The following is a 24,901-nucleotide window of genomic DNA, read 5'->3' as shown; positions in this document are numbered from 1 at the left end:
GTGGCAAAATTGTGCAAAAATTGTGCGCACAAACCAAACTTGCGCATGTGCAATGAATGACAGTCTGCCTAATCTCTGTATAATTTCAGGCCTGCTTATATGTAATGCTACAAGCAATAAACAGTGGATTTTATGCAGAAATTAGATGACTGACACTGTTCTCTTAGAGGGGACACTTCCATCAATGTGCGCAGTACCTCGCCCGTTTCCACAGAACAATGATTGATAGTGTTTCGGCTGATTGCTTTGCTTTTGTGAAGGGCAATAATCAGCCCTTTTGGCCCTTTATGCTCTGTAGTACCTACAGATTTAAGCTGATAAAGCTCTCTCCATATATAAGCGTATGTTCACATTGAGTAAAGCTTCGGCTCGCAGAATTCCGCGAGTGGTAGGACTGCGCGGCACTGCGCCTTCACCATTGACAGCTATGCAGTGCTCGCAGACTTCTGTGAAAAGAATCAACATGTTCTTTCTTTGCACCAATCAAAATCAGCAGCAGAATTGTCCACCACTGAAATTCCACAGTGTGAACGGGTCCGCGGAAGACCCATTTCACATTAAAAAATCTGTTTCTGTTATAAGACATTTAACATTGATGTCAGCTGTAGGGCCTCCTGTTGTTACTTGTTCTGTTGATTTCTGTGTTCACCTTCTGCAGTGTTCACTGGGGGACGCACAAGTTTTGTTGCTGGCCTTCTCACCAGGTGCGTTGATACCTGTGAGGAAATTTGTATATCATATGCTTTCTTTGTGAACTTCTATAACTTGTAAATGTGAAGAGAGAGAACTAGTTCTACACAGAAATTCGTAGAAATGTCTCTATCTTAGAGAGAGTGAGAATGGATCTATGTATAGTACTATTTTTCTCTCTCTCTCTTTACATATACAGACTTGAAGCACAACTGTCATGAGGTTTGGGGCATATAACCTAACAACAGTGTGTATGTGGTGTGTAAAATATGTCTGCAGCCGTACTTTTATCACTCTTATTATGGCTTTTATTGGCTCAAAAAACACTTATATGCTGCCACTGACAGTCGGATAGGCGTGGCCAGGGGTTCACTATGCCCCACGGCGCTCACATATGAAAGATAAGGGGTGCATGCACTGTGACCTGTGTGTCAATCACACAGCGGTCCCAGCGCTGGTGTACAGGGGATAGGCGTGGCAGCCATGGGGCATAGTGAACCCCTGGCCACGCCTATCCGACTGTCAGTGGCTGCATATAAAAGTGTTTTTTGAGCTAATAAAAGCCATAACAAGAGGGATAAAAGTAAGGCTGGTGACATAGTTTACACACCATGCACACTGTGGTTAGGTTATATGCCCCAAACCTCATGGCAGTTGTGCTTTAAAGAACTGCATAAAGAGAAAGTATTGAAAGCACAAATATAAAGTAAAAAAGATGAACTGGTGAGGAAGAAAATTCTAAGAAATGAGATCCCATAGCACTAATGATAGTGAGATCTCTGGAGATGTGTGTGAGAGACTGATTTCTATGTAGTTTAGTGGGGGAAAACAGGAGAAGTAAGCTCTGGTAACTTGGGAGTTGCCATGAACCTAACTGCAATTCATCCTGGGAAATACAGCTGCTTTCTGGTCTCTAACACTGGTGCATGTCCACAGGAAGTGAGGAGACTAGAGCTTCACTGGGTACAGGAAAGAGACTGAAAAGAGTCAAAAGGACGCTGGAGAGCAGCTGTTCTGCATGAACAATGAATAATAGTAGTGTGTGTTATTCCAGTGCGTTCTTGTTTTTTTTTTCTTTCAAAAATTCCTTTAATACATTTGTACCATCTTACTCCAGCACAGATTAGCTAAAGACCAATGTGTGAAACACTGGGGGAGACAAATCAAAATGTCTTCTCTAGAAAGATTATCTGTGATGTCATAGCAACCATCACAGCTCAGCTTTTACCACTGTGAACAACTCCATAAATCTCCCTAAATGTTCTTTAGTTTTAAGTGCTTAAAAAAGAACGCGAGATGAGATAGGCAGAAAAAATAACATACAATATAACACAGCGAATTATATTAAAAAAAAGATACAATTAAATAAGCTACTCTATGACTTTTAGAAATAACACTACTATGGGCAATGACAGGACAATAAATACAATTGTTAGCAATGTCACCAAACAATAATGCGTAACCTCAACATCAACCAGCATCAGTTCTGTATAGTGTATAACTTTAGCAAACTTGTAAATGTGTTTGGCACATATGGTAAGAAACCCCCAGTGCTATATGTTCATGCATGGCGGCAGGATACATCTACCCACCTGGTCAGCAAACTGTATTTGTTCATTCCACATATTTATCAAAAGTGTCTAAAACAAAAACTGTCTAGTTTTGCCGACTATAACCAATCATAATTTATAGAGCTGTGGTAAAATGAAAGCTGGGCTGTAATTGGTTGCCCAAGGCTATCCTCACTGTCCCACAGCTGGGTTGAAGAGAGATGCTGATAATGTGCATTACAGATCAGTCTACTCCTGAAGAAGACACGAAGGAATCAGTGTGTATTCATGTCCTATTGGCAGACTTAGGCATAAGAAACCTAAAAAAAAACTACAAGACTGCCATGGGTGCTTGACTAAGTTGTCTTATATAAAACGATTCCAAATGAAAGAACTTACAGAAATTCTTGACTGCCTAGTAAAATTATTAAACATGTTTCATAAGACTATACTTTGATAGGGTTGTCCAGACTGAGTAAAAAGGGTCCTTTTTATTTAAGAAAAATAACCACTTCTGTCCATAGGGTGTAACATAAAAATCACCAATTCGTTTTTCTTTGCTCCAACACCAGACATAGGCCATGGAGAGACAGGTCCTTTTTTCTCATCCTGGACATCCTGTGTAAGCAACTACCTGCAATGGTTAATATACCCATAAATGCCTATATGTTCAGCTAGCCAGCTACTTTCTTTTCCTATTAGCAGAGTAAATCGATATGGAAGCCATTTTGAATTGCACATTAGTAAGAGCTTCACATTTGTCAGTAAAGTGCCAAGATATTTGTCATAAAATTAAATGCAACTTGGTAACAGTAGATATAATAAAGATGTTCTCTTTGGCTTTGCATACTGGATATCACCAATTCACCATTGTTCATATCATGCAGAGGAGAAGAGTAATGGAGGATGTCTGTCATACAAGTCCAAGGTCTATTAGGAACTTCCTGAGTACATCATGTTTTATGTCATTAAAGACTTTACGGACGTTTTCTGTATCTGTGGCGCAGGTCTCATGAGGATATAGGATACGATCTGTTTTTAGTTTTTCCTTTTCCAGAGTATCGTGGACTTTTGTCTTTTCAAAAATGTCCCTATAGGCTGCCCCAATGAAATCTTTAGCAGCTTTGGCATCCTGGCGAGGACCTAAATAAGAAAGAAAAAGATATGAAAATTGTACAGGAAATGAAGAACAGAAATGTATTTTGCAATTTTACAGTTAAATTCAATATTATACTGTTCTTATACGTTTCCAATCCTGAGGTATTGTTTATTGCTTCCCTTAATTTCTTTCTGTACTCACCACCGCTCTCTGTGTGACTGGAGAAGTACTGGAAGGTAATTTCATATAATGCATTCAGAGAATGAAAGGCTATATGAGGGTACATAAGAGAGCTCTTCAGAAAGCACAAACCACCAGATGCATGATCCCCGGCAAGTCATATGATGGCATGGGTCTTGGGAGTGCTGCGGTGACTCTCAGATTATAGGGGTACTCCGGTGGTAAACATTTATTTTAAATTAACTGGTGCCAGAAAGTTAAACAGATTTGTAAATTACTTCTATTAAAAAAAATCTTTATCTTTCCAGTACTTATCAGCTGCTGTTTACTACAGAGAAAGTTCTTTTCTTTTTGAATTTCTTTTCTGTCTGGCCACAGTGCTCTCTGCTAACATCTCTGTCCATGTCAGGAACTGTCCAGAGTAGGAGCAAATCCCCATAGCAAACTTATCGTGCTCTGGACAGTTCCTGAGAGCACTGAGGTCAGACAGAAAAGAAATTAAAAAAGAAAATAACTTCCCGTAGAGCATACAGCAGCTAATAAGTACTGGAAGGATTAAGATTTTTTTTTTTTATAGAAGTAATTTGCTAATCTGTATAAACTTTCTGGCACCAGTTGATTTAAAATAAATTGTTTTCCACCGGAGTACCCCTTTAAGCAGCTATCTTTGACAAGTCCACTGTAAGGCTGACATTTATGTGAATGTCTTTATTCATTTGCAAAGGCAAAATCCTAACATGTAGCCTCTTGTCCTCTAGCCTTCTTGTAAGACCCCATTGCTGACCCTCCACTCTCCCCTGCCATAAAGGAAACCCTTTGGAAGACTGTGATACATCACAATTAATACATATGGCAAGAGGAAATCCCAGTACTTCATATCCTTAACTACCATTCTCTTCAACACCCTATCCATATAAAACCTTTCAACTAGATTTTTAGTGAACTTTTGTATACAGTTGTTCTCAAATTCTTTACAATTTGAACAATTCCTTTAAATTTGGATAGGGGATAAGATGTCTAAGCACCGGAGTACCCCTTTAAACATTTGCACAAGTGAGATACAAATAAATGGTACCAGTAAAGTTGAACTCCTGTCCAGTATTCCGATCAGCATGGATGGAGAAACACATTCCACACTGGGCAGCAGAGTTTCTGAGGCAGCCATATGATACCCTGCAAGTTGCATGCACAAGCCCATTTCGAATTAATGGGACTCATGCACAGAACTCACTTGGCTTTGTACAGTTGCTCGGGTAAACCCACTGCCTGGCATGGACCTGCATATCTTCATGCCTGATATAAAGAATGGGCAGGAGTTCATGTTAACAGGTAACATTTAAAAACATTTAAAAAACGCAGAAATTGCCGAATTATAACATTAGAACTTTACCTTGATAATCATATACTAATGTTATGAAAGATAAAATACAATACTAACATGCACAAAAATGAATCTAAATGAGAAAGTGCATGTACATGTCAGATTATACTAAATTTTTCCCCACAAATATGTACAATGCATTCAGAAAGTCTTCAGACACTTCTTTCATATTTCTCTATGTTATGGCCGCGTGTTAAAATAACTAAAATTCTAATATTCTACACAAATCTGCACCATACCGGGGCTCCTTCAATGCCCCAGTGTTGCTGCTCAAGTCCTCTGCTCTCTTCTTCCTGGTTGCCAGGACTCAATGCAACACTGGCACCAGCGGAGGAGGGACAGTGCTGTGGCCGAGGATTTGCTGATCAGCAGTGTGACAAGTTGACTACAGGAAGAACATGGCAGCTTAGGACTGGAGCGACGATACCGGGGCACTGAGGGAATGGCAGCAGGTGAGTGCCATTTGTTGTTTTAGATGCTGGCAACCTGAGCATAATGGTACAAAAAAATTCTGAACGGGACCCCTTTAATGAAAACCTGATCCTGAGTGCTCTGGACCTCAGACTAGGCCGAAAGTTTACCTTTCAACTAGCCAATTACCGTAAGTTCACAGTTAAGACAACACAGGAGTGGCTTATGGACAACTCTGTGAATGTCCTTGAGTTGCCCAGTGAGAGCCCTGACTTAAACCTAATGGACCATATCTGAAGAGACCTGAAGGGGGATGTCTATCGACTGTTTCGATCCCACTTGACAGAGCTTGAGAGGAGCTGCAGAGAGGAATGGCAACAAATGTCCAAATCCAGGTGTGTAAACCATATGGCATTATAGCCAAGAAGACTGGAGACTGTGTGGTGGCCCAGTACAGGAGTTGCACCCCTGTACCATAGCTGTCCTGTCAGGCAGACTCCATTCCGTGACCCCTGGGCCCTGTACTTATACTCCATGTTTAGTATTAAACATCCATGTTATCTAATGTAATATACATAATTTGCCATATGCCTTTAAGTATTATTGTCATGTGATTGTAACCTGGGAAGGTACCAGTGACCATGTGACCTACATGGTAACCTATGGGACCCCTTTAGAATCTCCCCATATAAGCCCTGGGTGGAGCTTCCTCTTTCTCTTTGAGTCTTTGCGGAGCTACATTGAGTTTAAGTCCTGAGAGAGTGTCTGGTGTCCTAAGGAGGCCCAAAGTCTACCACGGACCCACAAGTCTACTGCCCCACAGTGAAAGCCAAAACATGGTAAGCTACAAACAGGGTCAAGAATGTCATAGTCAGTGTCAGTCAAGTCAGTCCAAGTCAACTCTGTCTCAAGTCAGCATGGCCCTGCATCAAATTGTCCAAGTACACTATAAGTCCCAGCAAGCCCTGTGGTCTCTGAAGTCACTGGTCACCTCCTTGGGCCTAGCCAAGCTGTATAGACTGTTACATCTGTCTGACTCAGTAAAGCTGCCGTTGTTCTGTAATTTGGCATCTGAGCCATTATTTGCCCCTGTGCCAAGCCCAGGATCCAGCGGTATACCTTCGGGTGGTGTAGAGGATAAACCACACCCTGGCATCATGAACACAAGGGGTTAATGCCATCTGCCCCAGGGTAATTCCATCTGCCCCCATCACACCTCCACCACAACTGCAATCTCTGCCAAAGCTGCTTTAACTATGTACAGAGTAAAAGGTCTGAATACTTATGTCAATGCAATATTTTAGTTTTTCCTTTTTGATAAAATGTAAAGTTTCTAACATTCTGTTTTTACTTTTACTTTAATTTTTTTTACTTTTTAGTACAATCCTGCTACATTACAAAATGTTGAAAAATGTGGAGGTGTGATAGTAACTTTTATTTTTATGCATTGTATATCATTTTCCTCAGTTCAAAACATGACGCCTACAGATTGGACTACATTTTCAACATTTTTCAAAAGCAGCTTGTTCTAGGAGTGGCATTTTTGTGGGTGTTGTTCCACATGCTTTTCTATAAGGGAAAAACATGCCTGGAAAAATGCATGTCTGAATAAAATAAAAATAAAAAATAAAAATAAAAAGCACTCAATACTTGATAAAATGCATTAAATTCTTGCCATTTTTTTACAAACAAGTAAATATACCACAAAAAAAAGGTGTGAAGGAGACCTTATAGAGCACTTTATAACCTACTTTATGACCTACTTCTGTATAATCCTCACTGTTTAACATGCTATGATTTTGTTACACGTATTGCATTTAAAGTAATAAAACAACAAATACAACTATCATATTTCACTCCTTAAAAGTGTCATTTAAGCTGTTTGCATTTTATAGTAAAATCTGAGAACTGTACCTAGTAACTTTCATCTGAAAAAGAGATTAATGTTGGTGGTTTGCGTACAGCTAAACACATAGGATAAAAGTGGGCTGAACCCACCCATTTGGACAGGATCTGCTGACTATTGGATATTTTTTTAATATTTTTTATTCGGTTTACCGAACTTAAAGTTGCTCTCAAAACTTTGCATATCCTTGGAGAATTGTAAATATATGAAGAAATCTTAAAGTAAACATGCGTGAGCAGGCAAAACAAGTTTCTTTAATAGAAGGGGGCGTGGCTTTGCATGGTGTGTGGGTGGGAACGAGGTTTGCAAGCCGGACCAACACCTTCACAGAACATGTGAAGTAAGGCGGGGCTGACCTGCAATGAAGAGATTGTGGTTGAATGACCTGTGATGTGGGTGTATTCGGAGAAAATTGGGTTTTTGGCTTTAAGCCACAAAAAAAAAAAAAGTGAAAATAGAAGGCATGGCTTTTTGAAGGAGCATGGTTTACAAGCTGGACCAACACACTCACCATGAGATGCACAGTGGAGCTTGTGGAGTAAGATACTGGAAGTCCCATAGACTTGCATGGGTCTTTAGATAAAAACCCTAACTTACACAAATTGGGGGGTTATGGTAATTTAACTGCTATATTTTTAGATGTTATATAGGTTACATGTGTACCAAGTTCAATCAAAATATCTCCAGCTATCTAGGAGTAATGCTGGAACATACGCACATTGGCCCTGATTTACTGAGAGTGGTGTCTAGTTTTCTTTGTGGTTTTTTTTTTCCCCAACAGATATTTTTCCCACAGTATTTACTAAAGTTTCCCTACATTTTGCACTATTTCCTATGTTTTGCTTTTTTTTTTTTACACATGCTCTGAACTGTGGGGTTTTCAAGAGCTCAAATCCACCACATTTTCTGTGGAAACCTTAGTAAATATGTTGGGATTCTTTGAAAATGGCAAAGACACGCCCCTTTTATGACCACGCCCCTTTCCCGGTAGCCACGCTTTTTTTAGAGCAGGAGTTCTCAACCGGTGGTATGCGTACCCCTAGGGGTACGCCACTGGTGGTTCGGGGGTACGCCAATGAACTGACAATTACCGGCCATGCATTGGCCAGTATTTGTCAGCGCATAGCGGAGAATGGCCGTGGCAACTCAGTGTACAGTAGCATGGCCGGAGTTGTGACCACGGCTACTGTAAGGGAGCTGCATGGTTGCCGGGGAGACGTGTGACCTCCCCTGACATTGAGTGGAGGTGCCGCACAGCTCAGGAGGACATCCCACGTCAGTGCGGCCCTGCCGAAGAGGACGGGCTGCATGCACGGATATGTGTATGGGACGGAGGGAGGGTTTTTGTATGTGTAAATATATATATATATATATATATATATATATATATTATATATATATATATATATATATATTTTTTTTTTTTATTATTATTATTATTTTTTTAGTTATTTAATTATTAATGCACAAGGCATTAAGATGGAGAGGGAGGGATAATGGCAAAAGGGGATCAGAGGGAGGGGGGATAATGGCACGATTTCATATACTCTGCTTTGCCATAGCACAAAATTGATCATTTTTATCAGCTCTCCATTACTACAGGCTGCTTAGTCTACCTGCAGAAAAGGAGCGCTGATTGGACCGAACGGAGCCAGATAAGAGACCTATGCCCATCTTGTCAGGGAGGTCCCTATCAGCAACATGATGAGCTAACTGGCAATAGATCTTTTTCTGTTTTAGACACCACAATCAACTTTGATCGTAGTGACTAAAGTATTAATGCCTGATCAGTGATGTCCAGCATTGGGTCCTGGCTGCTAAAAGCAACTGTGCCGAGGGTGCTTCAATCAGTGGGAGCAAAGACAGGAGGGACAGTTATGCTGTCACGATGCCGGCTGGCAGGAGGTGGATCCTCTGTGCCAGAGAGGGATTGGCGTGGACCGTGCTAGTGGACCGGTTCTAAGTCACTACTGGTATTCACCAGAGCCCGCCGCAAAGCGGGATGGTCTTGCTGCGGCGGTAGTGACCAGGTCGTATCCACTAGCAACGGCTCAACCTCTCTGACTGCTGAAGATAGGCGCGGTACAAGGGAGTAGACAGAAGCAAGGTCGGACGTAGCAGAAGGTCGGGGCAGGCAGCAAGGATCGTAGTCAGGGGCAACGGCAGGAGGTCTGGAACACAGGCTAGGAACACACAAGGGAACGCTTTCACTAGGCACAAGGGCAACAAGATCCGGCGAGGGAGTGCAGGGGAAGTGAGGTATATATATGGAGTGCACAGGTGAACACACTAATTAGAACCACTGCGCCAATCAGCGGCGCAGTGGCCCTTTAAATCGCAGAGACCCGGCGCGCGCGCGCCCTAGGGAGCGGGGCCGCGCGCGCCGGGACAGGACCGACGGAGAGCGAGTCAGGTACGGGAGCCGGGGTGCGCATCGCGAGCGGGCGCCACCCGCATCGCGAATCGCATCCCAGCTGGAGGCGGTATCGCAGCGCACCCGGTCAGTGGATCTGACCGGGGCGCTGCAGTAACGAGAGTGTAGCGAGCGCTCCAGGGAGGAGCGGGGACCCGGAGCGCTCGGCGTAACATATGCGCTGTGTCCGTGAAGGGGTACTCTGCCCCCAGGGCCAGTTTTAGACTTAATGGGCCTGGAACACCAAAAAGAAAACCTTACTACTGGATAAGTAACTGTGCATGGGAACTGAATACACCAACAAAAGAATTTAAGCACAGAATTGGAAAATAAGAAATAAAATATAATTTTTATTTAGATCATAAAGACATGATAAAATATGTAACAGCAAATGAAAACAATACAAAAAGGAAAAAATAAAGGCACCAGGATACAGCAGAACAGCGGTGGGTATATAGGCAGGCAAGGTAACTAGATGTGTAATACTAAGGGCAACCAAATGAGGGCTGAAGTGTAAGTGTATGGCATCAAGCAGAAAGCTTGGTCCTGAATCACCAATAAAATCCCAAGGGGCTGCCAAGAACAAATCATGTAGAGGATAAACAAATCACAATATAGTAAAGGATGCCAGACCATACCCACCAGACCCCAACAATCGTTTTGGAAACGTGGTTATCAAAGTTGATTACTGCATCTAACGTGAAAGTAAAACAGTTCACGGCAGCTCAGTCAGGCTGTTCGGGACGGCCGCGGTGAAATCGGTTGGATCAGCAGAGCACCGATAACACTGATCTATGCCATAGCATAGCATTGAACAGTGTATGCAACCACTATGAGGACTAAAAAATGGTGTAAAAAAAAGTTAATAAATGTGATTTAACCCCTTCCCTAATAAAAGTTTAAATCACCCCCCTTTTCCCATAAATAAAAAATCATATAGAAACAAAAATAAACATATGTGGTAATGCCATATGCATAAATTTCCGAACTGTAAATAATATAATGTTAATTAAACAGCACGGTCAATGGCGTATACTTACAAAAATTCAAAAATCCAAAATTGCGCATTTTTGATAATTTTGTCTACCCTAAAAAAAATTATAAAAAGCGATCAAAAAGTCCCATCAAAACAAAAATGGTACCAATAAAAACTACAGACCACAGCACAAAAAATTAGCCCTCATACATACCCATATACAGAAAGAAAAAAATTATAGAGGTCAGAATATGCTAATTTTAAACATACTAATTTTGGTGCATGTAGTTGTTATTAATAAAATAAAACCTACATAAATTGGGTATTCTTGTAACCATATGGACCTACAGAATAAATATGTGTCACTTTTACCAAAAAGTGTCCTGCGTAGAAATGGATGCTGAAATTGTGTTTTGTTTTGTTTTTTTTAATTTTTTCCCCACAACTAATTTTTGGGGGGTTTTGTCATGAATTTTGTGGTGAAATGACTGATGTCATTACAAAGTTAAATTGGTAGCACATAAAGTAAGCCCTTATATGGGTCTGTAGGTGGAAAACTGAAAACGTTATGATTTTTAGAAGGTGAGGAGGAAAAAAACTAAAGTGCAAAAACTGAAAAATGCTGAGTCCTGAAAGGGTTAAAAGATCAGGAGCAGAAGCCACCCACAAAGCATATGTCCCTGTAGACACACAATATTTGCTTGACACACAAAATACCGCAATATTGTTCCTGAAATAAAAACCACGATACATAGACCAATATTCTCACATACAGTAACATATAGTGGTAGATACCCGCTATACGCTGGCACCCTGCAGACTGAATGAGGCTAGGTTCACATATATCAGGCGTGCACTGGAGGGAAACTGATGCTAGAAGTGATCCCATTCATCTGAATGGGACAGTTCACAATCATTCAGCGTCTTAATTTTGACGCCGGATGGTTGGACACACCAGAGAGAGAAGTTTGGATTACACCCCCTTAAATACACTACTGTGTGTCTGTGTGTGTGTATATATATATATATATATATATATATATATGTGTGTGTGTGTGTGTGTGTGTATCATAGGACAGAAAATATATATATATATATATTTCCAAACCAGAGTGTATCCAGCTGTTGCAAAAATTACAACTCTCAGCATGCAAGGATTTGTAGTATTCCAACAGATGGAGGCGTCCTGGTTGCGAAACACTGATGTATACACACACATGCAAAAATCAGTGTTTCCCAATCAGGATGCCCCCAGCTATTGCAAAACTACATATCCCAACATGCCCAAACAGCCTATACAGCTGGAGGCACCCTGGTTGGGAAACACTGATAACGATATTTATATCTCAAATATTAGCACCATGAGATTTTGCCACCGCTGCGATATTTGCTGCACTAGGGTTGGGCCTTAGGTAGGCCTAGTGACAGATAGTGACAGATGCACCACTGTATATCACATGCATACATACAACACATACATAATCACACATACATCACACATGTGTATATATACATACCTGCATTACACACACATACAGCACACTATACACAAATACATGTAACAGATAAACTGTTTACCTCACACATGTACATCTACACATTACATCTACTTACTTTTATTGAAAGCTGGCTGGGTGCATTAAATACTTTAGAAGCTGCTAGATATTCATGCCTCCTGGTGCCTGCAGACTATCTTCCCGATTGTCGGCCGACAGGCAGCTAAACTGTGCGACAGTAGCAGCAGGAGGAGATAGAGGAAGGAGGGGGAGGGTGTTAAAGGAGCATCTCACTGCCGACACTATGTGATTGAACTCTGCAGCGTGGCTCAATCCTGGATGCAGGGCTACACTGCTTCCCCCAGCTAAAAAAAACTCTAGCAGCCGCCGGGGACCCTCTGGAGGAGGGGGGCCCTGGGCAATTGCCCAGTTTTCCATGCCCTAACGCCGGCCCTGTCCGCCCCTAGACATTGTATCATTTTTATAGTTTCATGCATTCGTGACAAAACATAAGGGGTAATTAGCTGCAGTATAAACATCAACGTGTGAACACAGCCTATAATCAAGTGAAAATGGGAAGAAGAAAATGCTGTAAATATTTAATGTGTTAACACAGCCTAAAGACATCAAATCTTCATAAAACACCTCAATTGTCATTATAGGTCAAATCACTTTCTCCTTGTGGTACTATCTCTCTCAAAAATACACTTTGAGTAAGAAAACACATCAGAACTACATAGTGTAAACTGACACCAACCCACTTCTGAGAATGAATTCAGCTGGGTGACCTCCAGCACTAGCAGCCCGATGAGAGCACATTATTGTGCTTTTGTAAGCCAAGATAAGGCTTATTGCATGAATGCCACATCAGCAACAACAGGTAAGAAAAAGGCATATACAAAAAAAGATTTTTTATTTTTTTTTGCTTTAGACTGTGGTAAAATGAGTGATGCCATTACACAGCACAATTGGTACTGCATATAACAAGTTCTTATATGGCTCAGTAGATGGAAATTTTTAAAAGTGAAAAATGCTTTTTTGCTGTGTCTTTAAGGGGTGAAGATAGGCTGTCAGTATCAAATAACATGCTTGCAGCCATCACTAGAGGGTGCATAGGAACTTACTTCATATAGTTATACATTGGAAACAGAATACGCTAACCTCTTAAAGGGGTACTCCACTGCCCCAGCGTTCGGAACATTTTGTTCCGAATGCTAGGTGCGGACTGCGGGGGTCGTGAAGTCCCATAGACTTGCATTGAGTGGGCGTGGTGTGATGTCACAAGGGGTGTGGCTGTGATGTCACGACCCCCTTAGCCCGCACCCAGCATTCGGAACTAAATGTTCCAAACGCAGGGCCAGTGGAGTACGCCTTTAAATGCCCTCAGTACTGCCTTGAAATGGTACCTGTCATTTCAGGTGACTTATCAGGATAAGCTGTCATGTGTGGCAACACTATTTCTGGTCATTATAGAACCTGTATATGAAATTTTTTTGCAAATTTCTGCTCTGCAGGCTTCACCAATGATTGGCATTTCTCCTAGAGCTGGTGAGTGGAGCTGGTGGGTGGAGCATTGTTGCATCCTCACCGCTCCCATAGAGATATATGGGGGAGCGTGTCATCAACCTCAATGAGGTCGACAACACACGGATTAGCCGCGCACAGCTGCGGCAATGCCAGGTCCCTATACGGAGATCGCGGGGCTTCCCAGCAGTCGAACCCCTCGCACTCAGACACTTATCCGGTATCCTGCTTGTAGGGGATAGGTGTCTTACACCACAGTACTCCTTTAAACATAAGGAAGTTGAGACAGTAAAGGTTACTCAAAACCTCAACAAATATAGAAGGAGGAACCAGGACACCAAACATTTGGACAACGTATCGATCATCAGCAAATGAATGTTTATTTCATTAAAAATGTGCCAAACGATTTGCATAGTTATTTTCTGTAAAATAAATAGAATTATGTCTATCTACAGTAATTAGGCATTTATGTATTTTGATGGCCCATACAATATACCTATGAAACTACTGATAAATCTATATCCTTTAAATAAACATAGTCTTCAATGAAAACCATTATGTGTTTCCTTTACTAATGCATGCCATGTCTTTATGTATTCACTGTGTGTGAATGTAAAATAACCCTTATAGATGTCTATAAAAGGGGATGTCCATATAAATGAAGGGGGATCAAATCATAAGTATCTTATGACACTATTCACAAAAAAAATAAAAAAAAATATATATATATATATATATATATATATATATATATGTATATCCCAGCAATACTTTCTTAAAATTATTTGATGGGTATGAATATTGCAAGCAATACAAGAGTCATGTAGCATTCCTGGATCCATTGTGCAAGTGATACCAGACAGACTCCTTTTACTTACATTGAGGTCTATATGGGTTGAGGTCTATCTCCATTCTTGAGATCAAATGGGACAGAAATGCCAATGGAATTAAATTTAGACACTTTGACACTTTTCTGGGATCGGGGTTGCATGAAGAATGGAAGAGGGATGAGAAAGGTTGTTCAAATTATGAAGCAAAAAATATTTTTTATATATGTAATTTATGGTCTTATGTATGTCCTCAAATGTATATTAAAAGTTTTCTCTTCTGCTTCCGCCTTCTGCAATGCATCATCTTTGGATACACATTTTGGTAAGCCACACTTATTATCTCCAACCAATTTAGTGGAGAAAATGTATATCTTAAATGGAAAATGGATATTAATCATATTTTACTGACTTTCTTGTATCAGATTTTTGATACCAATGAACAGCTGATATAAAATTCTGGCCAGTTACAAGGGTCCGATTGATATCTTACTCTAGTTCTTGATAACTATCTAGTTGTTCGTTGGCCCATGAAACATCTGACTTGTCATTGAAACATGAGATAGAACTCATTGGTGTCTGTTCCCATCCCCAATAATGAGAATGAAGGCCCATAGAGCTCTGCTAGACATTGTGTCTCTTAGGCTATGAGTAAAAGATCAATCTTCTAATTATGCACTTTTTTACACTACTTATAAATAATGTAAAATAAAAAGATGTGAAATAAAAAGACACACACACCGACATCTAAGGTTGGATTCATACATCGTACTTTTGTTGTGGAATCCACACTGAATTTATATAATAAAGTACAGTAAAATGTAAATGTTAGTGGTTTTAACAAAGTGAATTCACAAACAGCATAAAAGGCATGCTGCGAATTTTAAAATTTATGTCATGACCTATATGTTGTGGAAGTGCCGTATGGTTTTACCTTGGAAACCCATTCATTGCAGTGGACTGAAATTTATTGCAAAATCTGTATTGGAATAGATTAAAGGGGATCTGTCACCTATTACAAATAAAAGCACTTGAATTGTTGTGAGCAATGATCTCAGCGCCTCCTGGTCAAAGCTTATGCCACATTCTTTTGGACGGTGCTTGGAGTTTGGGGCACTATATAAATGGAATGTCAGCACCTACACGATTCGAGGATGCAACAGCTTCTCCTAAGCCAGACATTGGATAATAAATACACCAATGCAGGTTATAGATAACTGAGGCAGGAGTAGTTGATAGAGTCCTCACAGCGCAGATTAGAGCAGAGGAGATGCAGAGTAAACCTTGGAAACCCTGAAGACTTTCTGGGATTTGTAGTGTTTTACACCCTCTTGACTTTATTTGTTGAAGACTTGGGACTTTAAACTTAGTTTTGAGGCCTCCCCCGCTGACTAGGGTTCAAATGGAATGCTTAGGTTCAAAAAAGCAAAAAAACCTGCACTAGTACTTCTGACTGTATTCAGGGTGTATAGATCCTGTTCGTGATGCCACTTTGTGATAGGCCGGGCCTGCAATGGCGTGTAATGTTGGTGACTGGTGTGGCACAGGTAGCTTACAGTTCGTGATGCCAGGGCACCACTAAACTACACGATCCGAGGATGCAACAGCTTCTCCTAAACCAGGCGCTGGATAATAAATACACCAATGCAGGTTATGGATAACTGACACAGGAGTAGTTGATAGAGTCCTCACAGCGCAGATTAGAGCAGAGGAGATGCAGAGTAAACCTTGGAAACCCTGAATACTTTCTGGGATTTGTAGTGTTTTACACCCACTTGACATTACTTGTTGAAGACTTGGGACTTTAAATTTAGTTTTGAGGCCTCCCCCGCTGACTAGGGTTCAAATGGAATGCTTAGTTTCAAAAAAGAAAAAAAAACGGGAAATTCATACTGGGTAAAATTGTCATTTTATTACCACCTATAATACATCTCATTATCAGGTTATTGATATTCTGGGCAAATACTGGCATATTTTAATGAATGACCTGTTTCATAAACTCAGAGTTATTTATCGTAGAGCTAGAACTATTAGAAATATTGTAGCCCCAAGTAAATTAAAAAGCGAAATAGTTCCACCCCTAATGGCTTCAAGTGATCCAGCTATAGGTGCCTTCAAATGTAACATTACTAGATGTAAATGTTGTCTCAATATGACACATGGAAGAAAATTTTTTTTTTAGCAATAGTACAGGTGTATCTTAATATTAAACATTTTATGAATTGTGGATCTTCCTTTGTTATATGTACTAGAGTGTCCATGTAGATTACAGTATATTGAATGGACTTCATGTAGCCTCAGAATAAGGACGAATAATCACTGCTAAAATGTCAGTAAAGGTTACAGTTTACACAGTGTTTCCAAACATACTGCTTTATGTCACAATAATGATTTTACTAATTTAATAATTACACCTATTGAGCATATTCTAGATAGGATACCGAATTGGTTGGACCTCCTCAGAAAAAGAGAACATTTTTGGATATTTAAACTGAACATCCTCATTCCAACAGGCCTCAATGATATGATTGAGAGCAATTTCTGAGAGGGTTCAACCGTATTGCACATTCTTATGCACTTTATTATTCTGACAATGCACTTTACATATATATATATATATATATATATATATATATATATGTATATATATATATATATATATATATATATATATATATATAAACATATATACATGCAACAATTGAGTGGTGATTTATTTCACCTTATTCTAGTTATTGTTAATATTAATATATATTTTATACAGTATGTGTTTTTATATGTATTTTTGATATCGCTGCTGACATATATATATATATATATATATATATACATATATATATAGTATTTATTGTATTCCTGTTTTCATAAATGAGTTATGCAGAAGACTACATGCACTGGAACATTTAGTGCTCTGATTTGTTGTTGGACCGCATAGATGTGCGACCTATATGTATTTTGCCGCAGCGGTTCACTGTTCCAGTACAGTGATATGTAGTCTGCAGGACTCATACTACCATGAGCCGCACAGGTTTTTTTTATTTTCTATTTGTGGTCCATTGACTTCCATTTAGATCACATGATATGGGAACGTCACGTGATCTGGACCGCATCATGTGACCACAGGTAGATCCCGGTGATAATGAAGAGGCGGGCACCAGATGTGATCCATTTCTTGTGTACTTGTATTTAATGGTTTGTGAACATGATGTCAGTTGCAGTCCGCCTCTCTGAGGAAGGGAATGGTCAGTTCCCGAAAGCGCTTATAACTGGACAATAAAGTTTTATCGTACATCTTTATTTGCTACCACCTTTATTGGAGTGTCAGCTACAGTTTATCCATTTCATCCTGGTCGGCTTGTAGATCCACGCTGCACCTTCTGTGATTATTTCCCCGGAGTGCTTGGTCTAGTGTTGTGTCTGTTTCCACAACCTGCTCAGGTGAGCACTCCAACTTTAATTGATATTAGAATTTCTTATTTAAATGATATCACCCTATGTGGCGCTCCATGTTTTTTTCTCTTTTTCTTCTATATGACTAGGGTTCTGCTAGTGTCCTATTAAATCTACACCACCAGGGTATGAACTAGCCCTTGGGATCCAGCTGCCTGAGGCTTTCTACTGTATCTATCCTGGACTCACTGTGTGGCCGTTGACTCACTGGCTCCTGTGCCCACACCTAGAAATTTTCAACTCCTCCTGGGTGGGAAAACACTTGCAGAATGGCATGGTCGCTCACTTGAAGATTTTCTTTAGAATTCCCTTGAATCACCTCACACTTCTGCTGGTTCCTCTCCATACTGCAGCTCAAGCTAACACAATTAAGAACACACACACACACTCAAGAGCAAACACTCTCTCTATTCTCCAACTGACTAACTCCTCCCCCCTACACTATATACACTAGTAAGGGGGCCTCTGATTGGGCAATCAGAGTGACATGGGTACTCTGCATCATACCTCCTAACAGATATCCTTTACATTTATTAAAGATACAGTGCAAAACATTGCAAAAAAACAGGCAAAGACTATAATGAATATTAAGGCTCGCCTGAGCAGTGGCGCCCAGCGCAGGCACCTAAAGCAATGTTTCCCTTACAGGACACGCTATGGTACTGGGACATCACACATGTACATTGGTTTTGAAAATAGTCCACTAACCTTTGAACTTGGGAAAGTATGTAGCCAAGTCAGAGAAGGCGATTTTTTCAGAAAGCAAGTCAGTCTTATTAAGGAACAGAATTATGGCAGTGTTTCTAAACCAGGGCAGCTCCATTATACTCTTGAAAAGAGCCAAACTCTCCCGCATACGATTCTATTGTAGAAAGAAAGAGAATGTCACATACATCTCATTAAGGTTTTTTTTTTGTGTGTTTTTTTTAGACCAAAAAAGTGTGAACATGGCTTAACCCATTCATAAGAAAATCTTATATAAAGAAAGCTTTAGGTATTATATTAGGAACCACTTTTACAGCCTATATGACGATATACCTGCAATAACCATTATGGGTGTTGATTAATATAAGTGACAGCATGTATTACAGTCCAACCATACACATGACATACCATTTTGTACAGTGGACAGGTATCTCTCCCAACTTCCCCACAAACTTGTATGCTAGACCCCCAGGAGGCAGATGCCAATTGGCCCATAACAAAGGAAAAGTACCTTCCCACATCCAGTATGGCAATGAGACTTCATCCCTGAATTTTACCTAAATAATGCTAAGATTGTTATGGCTAGATTTAGCTTGAACAAATAATATTTATTCAATTAATATTATTGATGAATCATTCACTAATACGTAATTAACACTTTAACACAATGAACTATAATTGAAAATTACAAAAATTATGACCCTTTAAGGAATCCTCCTTAAATGGGTACTCCGCCCCTAGACATCTTATCCCCTATCCAAAGGATAGGGGATAAGATGTCTGATCGTGGGGGTCCCGCCGCTGGGGGCCCCACAATCTCAGCTGCGGCATCCCGCTGTCATTACTGCACAGAGCAAACTCGCTCTGTGCGTAATGATGGGCAAAACAGGGGCGCGGAGCATTGTGACATCACGGCTCTGCCCCCTCATGATGTCACGGCCCGCCCCCTCAATACAGGTCTATGGGAGGGGGCGTGTTTGCTCTGTGCAGTGATGACAGCGGGGTGCCGCAACCGAGATCGTTGGATAAGGGATAAGATGTCTATGAGCTGAGTACCCCTTTAATATTGCATGATGTGTTACAAATATTAATTCACTATATATATTAAATGTATAACATGCTTGGAACAAACAATAGAACAAGAAATCTTGTGCGCTCCTGTGAACAAAATGAACTAATTTAAATAATTGGGCATGAACCAACTGTTATTCATAAATAAATTCTTACGCAGCCAGCTCTTCCTCTGTTGTAACCTACACCTCAGATGATAGAGCCATGGCCCTTTGAATTTGGGACTACCCCTTCCCCCCAAAAGTAGTATGGCACTGTTGACATATTGTTCTGTTCAGTGGTGACAATATCTTAAAACAGATTTCTGAAACTGCATATAAGGAGTGGTATTCTTCTACTATCTTTATACTCAATACTCCATAATGACAACATGAAAACAGAATTTTGACATTTTTGTTTATTTTTTAAACACAACTAAATTTTTGCATGGACATCCAAGTCTTGAGAGTCTTTGCTATGACACTTAAATATTAGCCCTGGGGGTGTCCCATGTCTCTTGATTATCTCTGAGATGTTTCTGCACCTTGAGTGGAGACACCTGTGTTAATATATGGTCTCACAGCTCACAATGCATTGTAGAGCAAACACCCAGAAGAAACTTCCAGAATGTCAACCATCACTGTAGCCCTCCATCAATGTGGGCTTGAGTGACCAGAAAAAGTCTACTCTTGGAAAAAGACACATGCAAGCCTGCCTGGAGTTTGCAAACAAAACAAAAAAATACAAAAACAAAGGAATTTCAGACTGTGAGAAACAAGATTATCTGGTCTGATGAAACCAAGATCAAACTTTTTGACTAAAATTAGAGATGAGCGAACTTTTGAAAAATTCAATTCGGACGATTTGCTGAATTTTCCCCAAAAATTTGTTTTGGGTCGTATTTATTTGCGACGAATCTATATTAAAAAAGCCTATTTCTGGCCTACAGAGAGCCTCAACAGGGGTGTAGAACACTTTGCTTTGTTCTAAAACGCATATGGAGTGTGCTGGGGTAGTGAAATAATACTGTTATTCAGAATGATATGCAGATTACAGGCATCGCTGCCTCAGAGCAGCACAATGACAGAGCCTGGAGGGGGCATCAGTATTAGGAGACTATATAATGCAGGGGTCGGCAACCCCTGGCATGCATGCCACTAATGGCACACAGGGTGCATTTGAGTGGCACGCGAGCGAGTGCTGACCTGCAGGAAGTCCCGGGACACTGTCACTTTAAGCGGCTGCAAAAAGATCAGGTCATGGACGGAAGATGCGTCACTCCCCCTCCCTCTGCCTGCCTAGTTATTGCTGTGCTGCGCTGGGAACAACTTAAGAAAAAGAGTTTTCTCTCTTTTCCTCCCCTGTCACCTTTCAGCTGCCGTGCTCCGCTGTCTGTCGGCAGCATGGAGGGGGAGCGAGATCGCTCTGAGCTCTGTACCGGCTGCAGTGAGGTGTCTGAAGGAGGTCAGGGGTCTCTGCTACAGACCAGTAAGTTGTGTGTATGTTTCTGTGGAATACACTTAGCTCTGCTCCTGGCTCTGACAGCAGCTTTCCTGCCCCAGAGACAGGCTCTGGTCTCTGTCAGTCTATAGATCCCCATAACTGAGTTATCTACAGATTCCCCCATAACAGTGTTCATTCACAGCTCCTCATAACAGTGTTCATTCACAGCTCTCCATAAGTGTGTTTCACAGCTCCCCCATAAGTGTGTCATTCACAGCTCCCCCATACATGTGTCATTCACATCTCCCCCATAAGTGTGTCATTCACAGTTCCCCCATAAGTGTATCATTCACAGCTCCCCCATAAGTGTGTCATTCACAGCTCCCCCATAAGTGTGTCATTCACAGCTCCCCCATAAGTGTGTCATTCACAGCTCCCCCATAAGTGTGTCATTCCCAGCTCCCCCATAAGTGTGCCATTCACAGCTCCCCATAAGTGTGTCATTCACAGCTCCCCATAACAATGTTCATTCACAGCTGCTCATAACAGTGTTCATTCACAGATCTCCCATAAGTGTGTCATTCACAGCTCCCCATAAGTGTGTCATTCACAGCTCCCCATAACAGTGTTCATTCAAAGCTCCCCCATAAGTGTGTCCTTCACAGCTCCCCCATAAGTGTCAATCACGGCTGCTGGGTTGTTGGTCGAGACAAGACTGCTAGCTGACACTGGGAGCGCAGACCTCTTGCTTCAACTCCGGCTGCCAAACGCCCCTACTCTGCTGCGACCTCTGCCTGTGTCTGATGAATTTAGGCCTCTGCCACTCCACTGTGCACGCCCTGGCACTACTCTGCCTGACATACTTATTGCGTATATGAGGCGAGTACAATACGCTTCACTACGCTTAAAACAGTATTTGTCTAGAACAGCAGCAGGTGTGTACTATTGGCTGTTCTTTCAAAGTATATAGGCCCTTGACAGATTATCAGGTACAAAATAGTATACTACTTAGATGTATGTATGTAAGTGGTATGCACTTATGAGGGTAGAAAAATGCGTTACTGTACGCTTCAAAAATTATTTGAGTAAAATACCCACCGGTGATTACTTTTGGCTGTCCTTTCACAGTGTGTAGGCCCTTGACAGATTAACAGGTACAAAATAGTACACCACTTAGATGTAGGTATGTGGTATGCACTTGTGAGGGCAGAAAAATGCGCTACAGTACACAAAAGAAAAAAAAATTGTCCACAACACCAGCAGTACACAACAGTGCTGCAGACACATTCACTGTGTACTAAAACCAAAATTGCAAAAAGACTCTCCCTCAAATACTATTAGGAATGGACTGCTGGGTATGGATTATACATCTACAGACTAGTATAACCGGCAGACCAGTTGTTGTGGAACAAAGACACAGATTTGTCCTAAAAAATTATTTCTCCCTCCTGTGAAAACCTTTCTGCAGCTGAGGTAACACACAGCTCTCTGCCCCTCTTTGCAATACAATACTCTTCACAATGACTGAGGGGTTAATCGCTGCAGTAAGAATACATTTCTTTGCAAATATGCTGTGTGTCCTACAGAAGGCTGAGGTGACAAAGAGGTGAAATGCTGCTGCAACAAGCTTTTCTGTTTAACACACACACAGCGATGTCCGTCCTATCTCTATGCAGTGTAATGAATGATATGACGAGCCGCAAAATGGCTGCTGAATATATAGGGCTGTGACGTCACAGGGGTGACAAGCTGCTGATAGGCTGCATCCTGCATGTGATTCAGGGTCATCCCACCGCCTTCCCTTCCCGCCTTCCCAGCGTTCCTTGTACTGACATGTGAATCCGCCATTTTAGATGCCCTGGAGCCTGGACCGCACTAAATGGAGTTTAATGAAGCGATTTGTGCGATAGTATCGCGGCGATAATCGCATTTGTTGCAATTTGAATTTTTCCTGAAATTCGTAATGAGTTTGTCAGCTTTGATTCGCTCATCTCTAACCGCAATGCTAAGTGGCATGGCTGGAGGAAACCCAGCACTGCTAATCACCTGCCATATACCATCCCTACAAAGAAGCATGGTGGTGGCAGCATTTGTCAGTCACTGGGACAGGGAGACTGGTCAGTGTTGAGGGAAATCTGAATGTAGCAAAACACAAAGCCAGGGTTCTGACTTTAAACTAAGCAAACATCTCTGGAGAGACCTGAAATGTCTGTCCACCAGCAATCCCTATCCAACCTGAGTGCGAGGAGAGCAAGAAGAATGGTAGAAATTCCCCAAATCCAGGTGTGGCATTATACCCAAGAAGACTGGAGGCTGTAATCGCTGCCAATGGGGCTTCAACTAAGTACTGAGCAAAGGGTCTGAATACTTATGTCAATGCAATATTTTAGTTTTTTTCTTTTCAATTTATTAAAAGGTTCGGTTCTGTTTTTCCTTTGTCACTGTGGGGTCTTGAGGGTAAAATATTGGAGAACATTTTACTTATTTTAGCACAAGGCTACAACATAACAAAATGTAAAAAATTAAAGGGTTAAGACTTTCTGTGATAAACACACCACACCCTTGCCACTTCCCGCTTCAGAGATGTGTTATGCTGTGAGCAGCTTCAAAATGTATTGGATTCACTCATCAATACGTCTATAAATAAAGATTCTTAGGCAAATAGGCAGAAGTTCCCTGTATGACACCAGCATCAGAGTATGTTTAAGTCCACTAAATATTTAACAATGAAACAAATGATATGCTTCATGATTATCATCATATTTTTCAGATTCACTGGAACTGGACCAATATTTCACCAGGTCAACTGTGCGGAAATTTAGAAGCCAGCTCTTAAAATGCTATTGTGGTAGCCCAGTATGGGATGGTGTTTCCCTGTACTCTCCTGTCCTGTAAGGCAGTGTCCCCAGGGCCCCCTGCAGTTGTTTCCCCCCATGTAATTATGTTATGCATTTTATTGTGTGCTGTGACTGTAAATGTACCATGTGATTGTTTCCTAGGAGGTACTAGTGACCAGCTGACCCTAAAGGTCTCCCCCTTATAAACCCTGGGTGGAGCTACCCTCACTCTTTTTGAGCTCTGCACTCTCCTTGAGCTCCAGTGCAGTCCAGGTCCAGTGCAGTCAAGTCATCTTGGTGTGTGTGTTCAGAACATTGGAGGCCTTAAAGGGGTACTCCTGTGGAATTTTTTTTTTTTTTTATAAACTGATGCCAGGAAGTTAAACAGATTTGTAAATTACTTAAATCTTTACCCGTCCAGTACTTTTTAGCAGCTGTATGCTACAGAGGAAGTTCTTTTCTTTTTTGTCTTGTCCACAGTGCTCTCTACTGACACCTTTGTCCATGTCAGGAGCTGTCCAGAGTAGCATAGGTTTGCTATGGGGATTTTCTTCTGCTCTGGACAGTTCCTGATATGGGCATCAGGTGTCAGCAGAGAGCACTGTGGACAAGACAAAAAAGAAATTAAAAAAGAAAAGAATTTCCTCTATAGCTTACAGCTGCTAAAAAGTACTGGAAGGGTTAATAGAAGTTATTTACAAAATCTGTTTCACTTTCTGGTATCAGTTTATTTAAAAAAAAAAGTTTTCCACCGGAGTACCCCTTTAAGTCAAGTCCTGCAGCTACAAGTCCTGTAGCCGCAAGTCAAGTCCTGCAGCCATAAGTCAAGTGCAAAGTAAGCTAAAATCACAGTCCAGTCAGTCAAGTCAAGTCTTCTGTTTATCCAGCATGGCCTGCACTAAATTCTCCTGTCTACTACAAGTCCCAGCAAACCTGCGAGGTCTCTGTGTCACTAGTCACCTC

The 24,901-nt window shown here is 41.1% G+C and overlaps 1 protein-coding gene across 3 annotated transcripts in view; it reads right to left on the bottom strand.

Annotated features, from left to right (window-relative positions):
- Positions 1 to 1,999: 1,999 nt before the first annotated feature.
- Positions 2,000 to 24,901, bottom strand: part of LOC130268873 (guanine nucleotide-binding protein subunit alpha-11-like) — an 82,821-nt gene continuing 59,919 nt past the window's right edge. For all 3 annotated transcript variants that reach the window (XM_056518061.1, XM_056518062.1, XM_056518063.1), the window contains exons 6-7: positions 18,612 to 18,765; positions 2,000 to 3,383 (exon numbers count right to left, since the gene is read on the bottom strand). In XM_056518061.1, the coding sequence (XP_056374036.1) occupies positions 3,154 to 3,383; positions 18,612 to 18,765 (384 nt within the window). In that variant the 3' untranslated portion in view covers positions 2,000 to 3,153. The remainder of the gene's footprint in view (positions 3,384 to 18,611; positions 18,766 to 24,901) is intronic.

Source organism: Hyla sarda, chromosome 1, assembly GCF_029499605.1.
Source record: "Hyla sarda isolate aHylSar1 chromosome 1, aHylSar1.hap1, whole genome shotgun sequence".
In the NCBI taxonomy this organism is placed as follows: Eukaryota; Metazoa; Chordata; class Amphibia; order Anura; family Hylidae; genus Hyla; species Hyla sarda.
This window is presented reverse-complemented; position numbering and strand designations above follow the sequence as displayed.